The following is a 12,470-nucleotide window of genomic DNA, read 5'->3' as shown; positions in this document are numbered from 1 at the left end:
GGCGCCGGCACCGACACGCTGGGCGTAGTTACCCTTCCTCAGGAGCCTGTGGACACGGCCGACGGGGAACTGAAGACCGGCACGAGAGGAGCGGGTCTTGGCCTTTGCTCTGGCCTTTCCTCCGGTTTTGCCCCGTCCAGACATCTTTTACAAGTAGTTGATTGAGTTTTATAGTTGCGAGAAGCAGAGAGCAGAATAACTCGATGACAAAACAGCCCGGCTTATATAGCGATCATCTGGTCGCTGATTGGTCAGGCACAGCAGTGCGGTCGACCAATCAGAGAACTCTACGTCACCGTCCTGCAGTCTTCGGGACTTGCCTTCACAGAAGGGTGTGAGTTGTGTTTACCAGCAGTTAAAACGTAAAGTGTAATAATAACGTAGAATAATATAATTAAATAAAGTTTTAAAAAATAAAATGAAGCACAAAAAGAAATAATAATTATCAGCATAGCATAACACGTTGAGGAAATGTGTTATAATATTTTTAATAAGGGTTATGACTGCTAAGATCATATGCATCGATATGAAACAGTTTAAATTTGTAAGAATGAAATGGAATTTAACTTCAGATGAATTAATCACATCTAAGTTAATGTTGTAAACTGCTCAAAACTGTCTGTGTGTGTGTCTTTGTGTTATTGTGTGTCTGTCTGTGTGTGTGTGTGTGTGTGTGTGTGTGTCTTTGTGTGATTGTGTGTCTGTCTGTGTGTGTTTGTGTGTCTGTCTGTGTGTGTGTCTTTGAGTGTTTGTGTGTCTGTACGTTGTTTAACCATTAAGTGTAATACATTATTTGATTTCAACTATTTTACACAGCACTTGATTTACTATATTATTACATTACCTTTTCATAAGTTTTTACTACCAGTTTGTTATTATATATGTATACTATGTATGTATATATATATATATGTATATATATATATGTATATATATATATGTATATATATATATATGTATATATATATGACATTATTTGATAGATTTACAATCCTGTTTACATCGATGTTAACAATTTACTTTTCCATGTCTACCATGACATTTGTCATGTTTTATTGCACATTTTTAACCTTTATTACACACATATCTGTCTTAGATTCTTACTTTTAGTTGCGTATCCTGTCCTCGTGTTAAGAAGAGAATAGAAAGTCTTTATTGTCATTATACACAAATGCAGAACATGTGCAACGAGATTGAAGCAAAACCTTTAGAGTGTCAACACGGTATATATAAAAATATCAAATATAAAAATTATAAAAATGTAAGTAGTGCAGAAGAACAAGAAGAAAAAGAGGGGGGGCAACACGGAGCCCAGCTGCTGACAGCAACTATATACAAGTATGAGGTTATTATGAAATTATATAAGTTTAACCCTCTATTGCATGGTGTTGTAACCAACTATCCCCCTTTAATTATATGCATTACATAAAATCCCATTAAGACATCTTTGCCATGTTTAACCCTCATGGTGTCCTATATCAATGTTCTTTTTAATTCCCCAAAATAACATGATTGATTCCACCCAACGCTCTTTGCCAAGTACAAATCTCTACTTTCATTAATTTTGGGGCGTCTTATTCAATTTTATAGCATTGTAAAACAAATGGAAGTGTTTTTGAAATAGTATTGAGTAAAAGTTGACATATTCCAGTCTGTGATTATCATCAACATCCATTCCTTTCATTTTAGTCTCAATAATTCCTAATTTCTGCTTTTCTAACTCAAACATTAGGTATAATTCCCTATAAATGAGTTTTTTTGACCATAAATTCCCCCAAATAACTGTAAAACTAAAGTTAATAAGTTAGTGTTACGTAGTGTTAAACGTCAAAAAAGTGACAAACATTGAAGAAAAATCCACAAGTGTTGATAAAGGTACAAAAACATTGTTTAAAAAACGTCAACAAAAGTGTTGATTTCCAATTTTGACGCGAAGACAACACAAGGTTTAAAAAATAATTAAAAGGTTGGTTCTCTGTAATAGATTTCCATTTTACAATACATCAATAACTCGCTAAAACAACCACACACACACACACACACACACACAAACAACCACAAACACACACACACACAAACACACACACACACACAAAATTCATAAATTAGGGAAAATGGCTCTTTTTGGCGGATTTGGGTGGCTCTTAAAAGAGCCGTTGGTTGAGTACGTTCAGACGTGAAGAATTTACTTCTTCGCTGGTTTCTTGGCTGCAGCTTTCTTCGCGGGTTTTGCCGCTTTGGGTTTAACGACCTTCTTAGCGACTTTCTTGGGCGCCACCTTCTTGGCTGCTGCCTTTTTGGGGGACGCCGCCTTCTTGGCCACCTTCTTCGGGCTCTTCGTAGCCTTCTTGACGGCAGGTTTCTTCGCCTTCTTGGGGGTTGCCTTGGCCGCTTTTGGCTTCTTTGCGACGGCGGTCTTCTTGGCGGCAGCTGGTTTCTTAGCAGCGGCGGAGGCGGCGGCGGCGGGCTTCTTCGCTGCCGGCTTCTTCGCTTTGGCTGCGGGCTTCTTCGCCGCTACCTTCTTGGGCTTCTCCGCAGGCTTCGTGGCCTTGAAGGACCCGGACGCTCCGGTTCCCTTGGTCTGCGTGAGAGCTCCCTTCAGCACCAAGGACTTGATGGCGCGCTTGATGTGGGCATTGTTGTGCTCCACATCGTAGCCTTTGGCGGCCAGCTCCTTCTTCAGAGCCACGAAGGAGGTGCCCTTGCGCTCCTTGGAGGCGGAGACCGCCTTCAGGATCAGCTCGGCGGCGCCGGGTCCGGTCTTCTTGGCCGGCTTGGCTGCTTTCTTCTTGGGGGCCTTCGCCGGGGCCGGTGCGACTGCTGGAGCAACTTCTGCCATTGTACTGTCAAATAAGCTCGTCGAGTAGTCTGTGGTGACTGGTGCTGAACCCACGGCGAAGACAGACACTTAAACACACCATGAGAACCGTGGAGACTCAACCCGGCCTGACGCTCGCCACGGCAGCAGGAATACTCTGCCACTTGTGTTTTCTCTTCACCAATAAATGTGTAAAATACACATCTGGAGGGACAACTAAAGTGTTAAATGTAAGGGAAATGATAGCGAAGGAGCTTCTCTTCACATATAAGTCCAATTAAGCGTTGCAGGTGTTGTTTTATCGATAAGGAAGGCTTTAAACCTTCCATAACTACTGCCGCGTGTGGCACTACTGCGGGTCTTTTCCTTGTAATTTCTCTCTTAAATTCTTTAAAATACACCGCGAGTTCACTAAAACCCCTTAGTTAGTGAGAGGACATGTTTCTTTACAGACTTGACGTAAAAACAATCCGCTCCAGCTGTTATATTCGTGGGAAACATGGGTTAGTTTGGCACCTGCAAACACACTCAAAAGTTCCTTGGGACTTCCCAGCTGCCATGTTGGAGAGCCACTGTGTGCCATTTGTTTTATTCTGCTTTACCTTTATCTTAGAGGTGACACGATCAAAAAGTACTTTTCAGTCATTAAAGTGAATGCACATGAAAGGAATATCGTATTAATTTTGTTCTATTTACTAACCCTAACCCAGTGTAAGCTGTTCATGTGGCCCAAGGCCTGTATACAGTTGGAGTGATCAACATCATATGATTGTACATAGATATGTATATATCTATGCCATGATAACATGTAACGTGTCAATGTATTGCTTTAATATATATCATGCTTTTATTATGTTTATGCATACATTATATTCATTATAGTACTTAGGTCTTCATAGCTCCTAGCTACTGCCGTGTGAGGCAGTGCTGCGGGTCTTTACACTGAAAGTAATCTCTCTCCCAAATGCTTTAAAATACAACTGAAGTTCACTTAAAAGACAATGAAAGTGAGAATACATGATTGTTCAGAGACTTGAGAAATTCTGTTTCCCTGAGACGTTGTTTTGGGATCATGTCGGGATGTAGGCCACTGGCTGAGTTCCACATTTCTACACTTCCTGACGCTGTGTAGCAGATTTATTTCAGATCCAACCACATTTAGATCATAGCTATGACAATCTCAGGTGTGTTAGACAGGTAGATGTAACACTGTGAGGACACAGCGGCCCCTAACTTCCTCAGGTCCCAGATTATCTCACTCTGTACACTCTGTACACTATCTATCTATCCATCTATGTCAACACTAGATAGATAGATAGATAGATAGCCTTTATTATCAGACTCATGGCCCATAAAAACAACAACAAAAAAGACACAGATACACCAAATAAATAAGACAGCTATACCAGTGATCCCATAAATGGGACTGGACCTCGGGTCAATCAGATGGGAAAGGACAGAGTTACAAGAAGTATTCAAGCAACCGATGCATTTCTTTATCAGATTCCTCAGTAAAGCCGAGAAAGTAATAACTCCTGCTTGACAGAACAATTCACCTGCACTACACCAACTAGGACTCATTTTATAAACTATTGTTCATTGAAAACCAAATGATTCAAATGATGCATTTAGTTCAAGACGCCTGCACAAGGACTCAAATAACATATTCAAGATATATATTTTTGGTTAAATAACTGCCAGGGTGGGATCCTTAAACACACAAACAAAACATTTACAACCAAATACAACAACAAAAGTCTGAAAGGAGAGTGAGTAAAACCAGCAGAGGTGGAAGAAGTATTATTTCCTTCAGATCCTTTACTGCAGTAAAAGAAGTAATACCATACTGCAAAATACCATGAAAATACTATAAAGTTCAGCAAATGTACCTTCAGTAAAAGTGTGTAAGTATGTAAGTATGTAAGAAAATGTAGTTAAAGTACTAAAAGTAAAGAACTTTCCTCCCGTTAGAAAGAGTAAAGGATCCAACCAGCTGATTTATGACATCATCATCTCATCTGATTTATGACATCATCATCTCAGCTGGACCTGTAGCCGTTATATCGTTGCTATGGTTACTGTATAATCAATTCAATTCAATTTCATTTATAGTATCAAATCATAACAAAAGTTATCACGAGACACTTTACAGATAAAGTAGATCTAGATCCAACAATTCTAGTAATTCCCCAAATCAAACTGCATGTGTTCTGTGTGCAGGAATCTTAATGTGGAAAGTAACTAATTACTAAAGTAACTAAAGAAGTCAGATGAATGTAGTGGAGTAACTAGTAACTAGTTACCTTAAGCAAAGACACAGAAAAGTAGTTTTCACATGACCTAAGTTGTCACCTATGAGGCACCGCGCAGAGACACCAGATGAGCAACATTAACCTTTTCACTCCAACACTGGTCAAATCCTGAAAAATGCTAGTTCCCTGACCGGGAATCGAACCCGGGCCGCGGCGGTGAGAGCGCCGAATCCTAACCACTAGACCACCAGGGAAGGATGCAAATCGCCGCTTATGAAGAGACATATCATATAGTACTCACAACTAACTTTGATTTCCAACGCTCTCTATTGCAAATACAAATCTCTACTTTCATTAATTTTGGGGCGTCTTATTGAATTTTATAGCATAGTAAAACAAATGGAAGTGTTCTTGAAATAGTATTGAGTAAAAGTTGACATATTCCAGTCTGTGATTATCATCAACATCCATTGTTGTATCTAACTAGTTTTTACGCATAGGAATCAAGCTATAGAAAACTTACTTTTTATATTTCCGTCTCGAGATTATTTTTCAAATACACCCACACAAAAGTTAGCATCATATAAAACATAGTAACAATTCCCATGAAATATAAAATATAAAAATAATAGATAGATAAATCCCAAGGGGGAATTCATCTTTACAGTCTCATTTATTACTGCAAATACTTGTTTAGATACTAGAAATACTTTATTGATCCCCGAAGGGTAATTCTGTTACAGTTGCACAAAGTTTATAAATATCAAGTAGAAATATAAACAACTGGATGCCTTGATACATATTATTGAGCCTAATTCTAATAAATCAGAAATGCATGTAGTATTACAGAACTAATACCTCCATCTAGTGGTCACCTGCCACAACATGCAGCCTGCTGCAACAAGAACTGGTCCTGGTATGGAAATTCTTGTTATGAATTTTGAGCATCTTAATAAAGATTGAAGCCAGAACTTGTCTGTTATCTGGTTTATTCCTTATGTGCATATATGGAATCAAGCCGTGCACAAGTCCCAGCAAGTGCTCACTTAAATATAACATTACTAATTATCTATCAAATCCTTCTCCAAATATCACCAAGTAATCAAATATGCTGCCATAATAAAGAATAATGATTGTCTTTGTTGTTATAGTAGTGTCTCTGTGTGTGCTTATGTGTTGTTTTAATGTGTGTCTTACTATAAAAATGTATCAGTGTCAAAAGGTCTAGTAAAGTGTATAAAGTCTCTAAAAGTGCAATACATCACAAGTTCAGAGGAAAGAGCTGTTTTATTGTCCAGAGATCTTCTTCTTAGTTCAGTGAGCACTTGTTTGCACACTTCATCCGTGTTCATAACATAGTATAATACATAGTATATAGTATATATAGCATCTGGTCTTCCATAATTTGAAGCACACCACACAACTCCTAATGTTTATCTAGTCCAGTATTATCAATAATACAATATGTTACAGATATCATTTTTTAATTACCTTTTCTGTGGGGATAATGAGCGGCCTCGTGTATGCTAACGCTAAATGACAGATATGATCTATTGAATTCTTTACAAGCTAGGGTTGGTGTGAGGGAGTCGAATGCTAACTACGCTTAATCATCATGGAAACAATCTGGCTGCAGAGTGTACATAACGTACGTTTAAACTGAAGACTTCTGTAACGTCTGAAGTAGCCTCTAAGATGCTAACGAGAGACTTCTGTAACGTCTGAAGTAGCCTCTAAGATGCTAACGAGAGACTTCTGTAACGTCTGAAGTAGCCTCCGAGATGCTAACGAGAGACTTCTGTAACGTCTGAAGTAGCCTCCGAGATGCTAACGAGAGACTTCTGTAACGTCAACACAGTAAAAATGGACCTAATTAACCAAGTTGGTTCACTGCTAGCTTAGCAACAAGTTAGCATCAAACACAACAAAGGCCAAAAGGCCGCCGCCGCTGCTAAGAAACCAGCTGCCGCCAAGAAGACCGCCGTCGCAAAGACCCCAGGTCAGTGTAATGGTGTTCTGAGCAAACAACGTTTTTGAAATGATTCCCATCTTCTATTATTGTTTGTAATGAGAAAACTTTTTTATTTCATGGATTTCCCAAATTTTAGAATGAATCTTATGTAGTAAACTGTTTAAATCTGAGCATGCGCATCTCACATCTGCACTCTCCTCCCGTTGGGCAGTGACAACCTCCGACCTTACCGACCTCGGGGTGAACATGGACAGTGATTTTAAACTAAATGAAACATGTCAACTCATTTGTCAAATCCTGTTTATATCAGCTAAGGCTGTTGTCCAAGGTGAAGACAGTTATGCATGTTGTAATGATTTTGAGTGTCTTCATCGCACCTTTATCACAACTTACCTGGACTATTGTAATGCACTTTATTTTGGTGTTAGTGAAGCCTCCCTCACACGGGTGCAGCTGGTCCACAATGCTGACACTCGGCTTTTAACTGGAACAAAGAACAGAGCGCACATTTCAGAACCAGAACCAGAACCAGAACCAGCTTTATTTGCCAGATATCAGGACACATACGAGTAATTTTTCTTAGGAGCATCGTTACTCACACTGTGCTTACACATACAAAACAACCAAAACAAAAATATACACACTAATATATACACAATATATACAAACTAATATATACAGACTCTAAACAGAACAATATAGAGGCATGAGTGCAATGAAGACATCAATACAATTATTTAAATATGGAGCATAGTGCAAAGGATACTGGGATAAATAGTATTATGTTATTATATTACAATATGAACATTGTAATGGGAAAATTACATTTAACCAATGATTTACATATCAAGTATTCATAATAAGATCTTCAATGCCTCTCAGAGTATTTGGGATCCTGTATCTGTCCTCAGTGTGACCCCTTTGTAGGAGACAACTGGATATGTTGTGACTTTGCATTCTCCCACCAAGAAAAGATGACGTGGAGCCTGACATTGGCCTAGAGCTGTGTTTATCATAGCAGGTCCCAGGACCCAGGTCCCAGGTCCCAGGTCCCAGGACCCAGGTCCCAGGAGTCAGGTCCCAGGAGTCAGGTCCCAGGAGCCAGGTCCCAGGTCCCAGGAGCCAGGTCCCAGGAGCCAGGTCCCAGGTCCCAGGAGCCAGGTCCCAGGACCCAGGTCCCAGGTCCCAGGTCCCAGGTCCCAGGAGCCAGGTCCCAGGAGCCAGGTCCCAGGTCCCAGTAGCCAGGTCCCAGGTCCCAGGACCCAGGTCCCAGGTCCCAGGAGCCAGGTCCCAGGACCCAGGACCCAGGTCCCAGGACCCAGGAGCCAGGTCCCAGGTCCCAGCAGCCAGGTCCCTGGAGCCAGGTCCCAGGACCCAGGACCCAGGACCCAGGAGCCAGGTCCCAGGACCCAGGTCCCAGGTCCCCGGAGCCAGGTCCCAGGTCCCAGGTCCCAGGTCCCCGGAGCCAGGTCCCAGGACCCGCGTCCCAGGTCGAGACCACAGCCTATCCAAAGAGACAAGATGTCCTTTTTCAGCTAAGATAGAATGACCTGTCAAGAAACTTGGACACACAAGGGGCAGATTCAATTTTAAGTCATGGCTTTGGCACACATGTCTCAGATCTTTATGTCCCCTTCATGTCACTGAGGTCGGCTGATCAGTCTATTTCAGGGGTCCCAAAACACTACACTTAAAGTCCAGGGGAGACCAAGCTGTTTCTGCTGTGGCCCCCAAACTGTGGAACAAGCTGCCCCTCCATGAGAGGAAGGACCCCAAACTGCCTGTGTTTAAATCATGACTTCTCATTGAGAGTTCTTCCCACCTTATCGCTGGTGTCATCGTTGCTCTCTGCGATCTAAACCCTGTGTTTGTGTCCTTTTCTTTCATGACAATTAAGGCTTTCTAGTTCTGAGTGAGTCTTTTAGTGAAGAAATACTTGCTGACTTCATTTCAGAGACTGGGACTTAATATTTCTTTTATCAGGTTTACAGAACTTAATGAAACCATGAAACTGTCACTAGGCGTATATTAAAAAAAGATATACAATGGAAATTCCTTTATGAAGAATAACCCGTTGATGTGTGACGTCGCGTTTTCAACGGAAGGCAAAAAAATAGAGTACATTCACAATTAGACAAGCCCGTTAACAAAACTACTTGAGGGGACATAAAAATAATAAAATAAACATACACAAAAACAAAAGCTCTCCATCACACCAAAATCACCCATATCCTTCCCTTTCCAACCAGTAAATATCAGACAATAAACAGTTATGGTTATTAATATAGTCAGTTGAGAAAAAATAAAATAAATAAGTAAATAATATACAAACAGTATATACAAATACATACACATATGTACACACATACATTCATACTGTATGTGTACATACATATACATACACACAAACAAATAATCAAAAATAAATAAAAATCAAGTTTAAGCATCAAATATGAATGTCATTTTAATTGCTTGTGTGCAAATAATTATGAAAAGGCATCTCAAACTGGTGAAAAGAGGAGATAGCTCTAAAAGACCTCAGTATACAAAGATCTGTGCCAGGCTTATATATATTAAAGCTACATAATATACACTTTAATCGGTATCCAAGTAAATATATATGATGTTTTAACTGAGCAATGTAATCCGCTCCAACTTCATCCAGGCCTTGGGCCACAGCTGACTGGGTTGGCTGCAGAACAGATCTGCCCAAAGTAAATGGCAAAAGTTAAATAAAGCGTAAATGTTATGTGCATTGGCTGTAAAGCCTACTTAAGTACTTTCAGATTGTCTCAAGTATTGAAAAAAAATCAACAGCAGAATAAAACTTATTCTGCACACTGACCTTCAATCATGGCAGATGTGAAGTCCCAAGGAACTTTTGAGTGTGTTTGCAGACATCAAACTATCCCCTGTTTTCTAAAGATATAATAGCAAGAGCTGACTGTTTTTATGTTGAGTCTTTAAACAAACCTATCCTCTCCCCATCTAACTAGTTTTAGTGAACTTATTACGTTTTTTAAAGCTTTTAGAAGAGAAATAACAAAGAAAAGACCCGCAGCAGTGCCTTACACGGCAGGGTTTTTTGGAGGTTTAAAGGCTTCCCAATCAAAAAACAAACATCTATGAAGCTTTATGTGACCTACATATGAAGATAAACTTCTTCGCTATGAGTTCCACTAAATTTCACATTTTAATTCGTCCTCCAGATGTGTATTTTACACGTTTATTGTTGAAGAGAAAACACAAGTGACACAATTTTCCTGCTGCAGTGCTGAGCGGCAGACCGGGGTTGACTCTCTACGGTTCTCATGGTGTGTTTAAGTACCAGTCTTAGCTGGGAGTTCTCCATCAGTCATCGCAGACTTACCCGAGTAGATAACTCTGAAAACACAATGGCAGAAGTCGCTCCAGTCGCTCCACCCGCCGCCCCGGCCCCGGCCACCAAGGCACCCAAGAAGAAAGCAGCCAAGCCGGCCAAGAAGACGGGTCCCGGTGCCGCCGAGCTGATCCTGAAGGCCGTCACCGCCTCCAAGGACCGCAAAGGTATTTCCTACATTGCTCTGAAGAAGGAGCTGGGCTCTCAGGGCTTCGACGTCGAGCACAAATCCGCCCTCATCAAGCGCGCCGTGAAGGCTTTGCTCGTCAAGGGAGCCCTCACCCAGACCAAAGGTATCGGTGCATCCGGGTCCTTCAAGGCCGCCAAGCCTGCGGAAAAGCCCAAGAAGGTAGCGGCGAAGAAGCCCGCAGTCAAAGCCAAGAAGCCGGCAGCGAAGAAGCCCTCCGCCCCCGCCGCTAAGAGACCAGCAGCCGCCGCCAAGAAGGCAAAGGCGGCAACACCCAAGAAGGCGAAGAAGCCCGCAGCAGCGAAGAAGACACCGGTCAAGAAGGCCACGAAGAGCCCCAAAAAGAAGGTGGTCAAGAAGGCAGCTGCGCCCAAGAAGGCCGTCACCCCCAAGAAAGCCGCCAAGAAGGTCGTCAAGCCTAAAGCCGCCAAACCCGCAAAGAAGACCGCAGCCAAGAAACCAGCGAAGAAGTAAACACAAAGTCTACTGCACCCATCAAAAAGGCTCTTTTAAGAGCCACCCAAATGCCATAAAGAGCCGTTTTCCAATGACGTTATTTTATATTTGTACAATACAGCTATAGTGTACATAGTTTAACATATCTATAATGTTTATATTTTACAGTCATAGTCAATATTTTATCATGAACTACTGCACTACTACTCATCATTACACACAGTCTACAATAGCATCACCTTATCATGGCCATTGCATTTCTATGAGTGATTTTTATTTTCCTATTTATGTGTAATGCATGTGCATATACGTGTGTGTATGTTGTATGTGCATACATGTGTAATGTATATGTGTTTGTTGTGTTACGGTTGTCTTGTTACTGGATGCCAAACATTTCCTTCGGAATCAAGAATCTATATATATATATATATATATATATATATATATATAAAAACAATTGTACATACTTTTATAGTTCGTTTTGTATCTCAGCTCATTATTTATAATTGGCAATTTTCTTCCTTATTCATGCATCCGATTATACCGCCTACTGAGTTAGAATACTGTTGTTATATTTTCCTTTTTTAATGGCTTAATAAATACACATACATGTATAGACATGAATAAATACACATACATGTATTTATTTCAAAAAAGTGTTCAACTGAAAAATCGTCACTCAAACACACCATGAGAACCGTGGAGACTCAACCCAGCCTGCGGCTCACCAGTGCAGCAGGAATACTCTGCCACTTGTGTTTTCTCTTCACCAATAAATGTATAAAATACACATCTGGAGGGACAAAGAAACTTTAAATTGTATTGGATCTAATAGCGAAGTACTTTATCTTCATATACAAGTCAGTTAAAGGTTAACATATGTTTTTATTTTAATTGGGAAGCCTTTAAACCTCCCAAAACTACTGCCGAATGGGGCACTGCTGCGAGTCTTTTCCTTGTAATTCCTCTCCTAAATGCTTTAAAATACATCAGAAGTTCACCAAAACAAGTTTAAGGGTGAGAAGAGATGTTTGATAAAGACTAAAAGCAAAAACAGTCAGCTCCTGCAATTATATCTTTACAAAACAAAGGTTAGTTTGGCGTCTGCAAACACACTAAAAAGTTCATTGTGACTTTATGGTGGAAAAGTCATTGCCTTTCCAATGTTTAATTCAGCTGTAGATTTATCTTATAATTTAGTATGTACGTACAGATTTGTATTGATCCCAATCAATTGCCGCACACAGCAAGTGTTAGTTTTAACTACTCAGATGCAGACAGTATCAGTGAAAATAGCTGTATAGAATAGAAAGTTTTAAATGTATATATATTGTGGGAAAATATACTACAATGTTGTGATCTCTTGTGAGAAATTATACTCAGATATTATGATTATATTTAGATAC

At 40.3% G+C, this 12,470-nt stretch overlaps 2 protein-coding genes and 1 non-coding gene across 3 annotated transcripts; 1 reads left to right on the top strand and 2 right to left on the bottom strand.

Moving 5' to 3' along the window:
* Positions 1–2,088: 2,088 nt before the first annotated feature.
* On the bottom strand, positions 2,089–2,868 carry LOC117938495 (histone H1-like). The gene has a single exon (XM_034863138.1). The coding sequence runs from the start codon at positions 2,837–2,839 to the stop codon at positions 2,186–2,188; it is 654 nt and encodes a 217-aa protein (XP_034719029.1). The 5' UTR covers positions 2,840–2,868; the 3' UTR covers positions 2,089–2,185.
* Positions 2,869–5,252: 2,384 nt separating this feature from the next.
* On the bottom strand, positions 5,253–5,324 carry trnae-cuc. The gene has a single exon. It is a non-coding gene; the product is annotated as a tRNA-Glu (tRNA).
* A 5,083-nt stretch (positions 5,325–10,407) lies between these two features.
* On the top strand, positions 10,408–11,196 carry LOC117938496 (histone H1-like). The gene has a single exon (XM_034863140.1). The coding sequence runs from the start codon at positions 10,438–10,440 to the stop codon at positions 11,080–11,082; it is 645 nt and encodes a 214-aa protein (XP_034719031.1). The 5' UTR covers positions 10,408–10,437; the 3' UTR covers positions 11,083–11,196.
* The last annotated feature ends 1,274 nt before the right edge of the window (positions 11,197–12,470 follow it).

The sequence above is a fragment of the Etheostoma cragini genome, chromosome 23 (assembly GCF_013103735.1).
Source record: "Etheostoma cragini isolate CJK2018 chromosome 23, CSU_Ecrag_1.0, whole genome shotgun sequence".
Lineage (NCBI taxonomy): Eukaryota > Metazoa > Chordata > Actinopteri > Perciformes > Percidae > Etheostoma > Etheostoma cragini.
The sequence above is the reverse complement of the archived record's forward strand: the minus strand, read 5'-3'. Positions and strand labels throughout refer to the sequence as shown.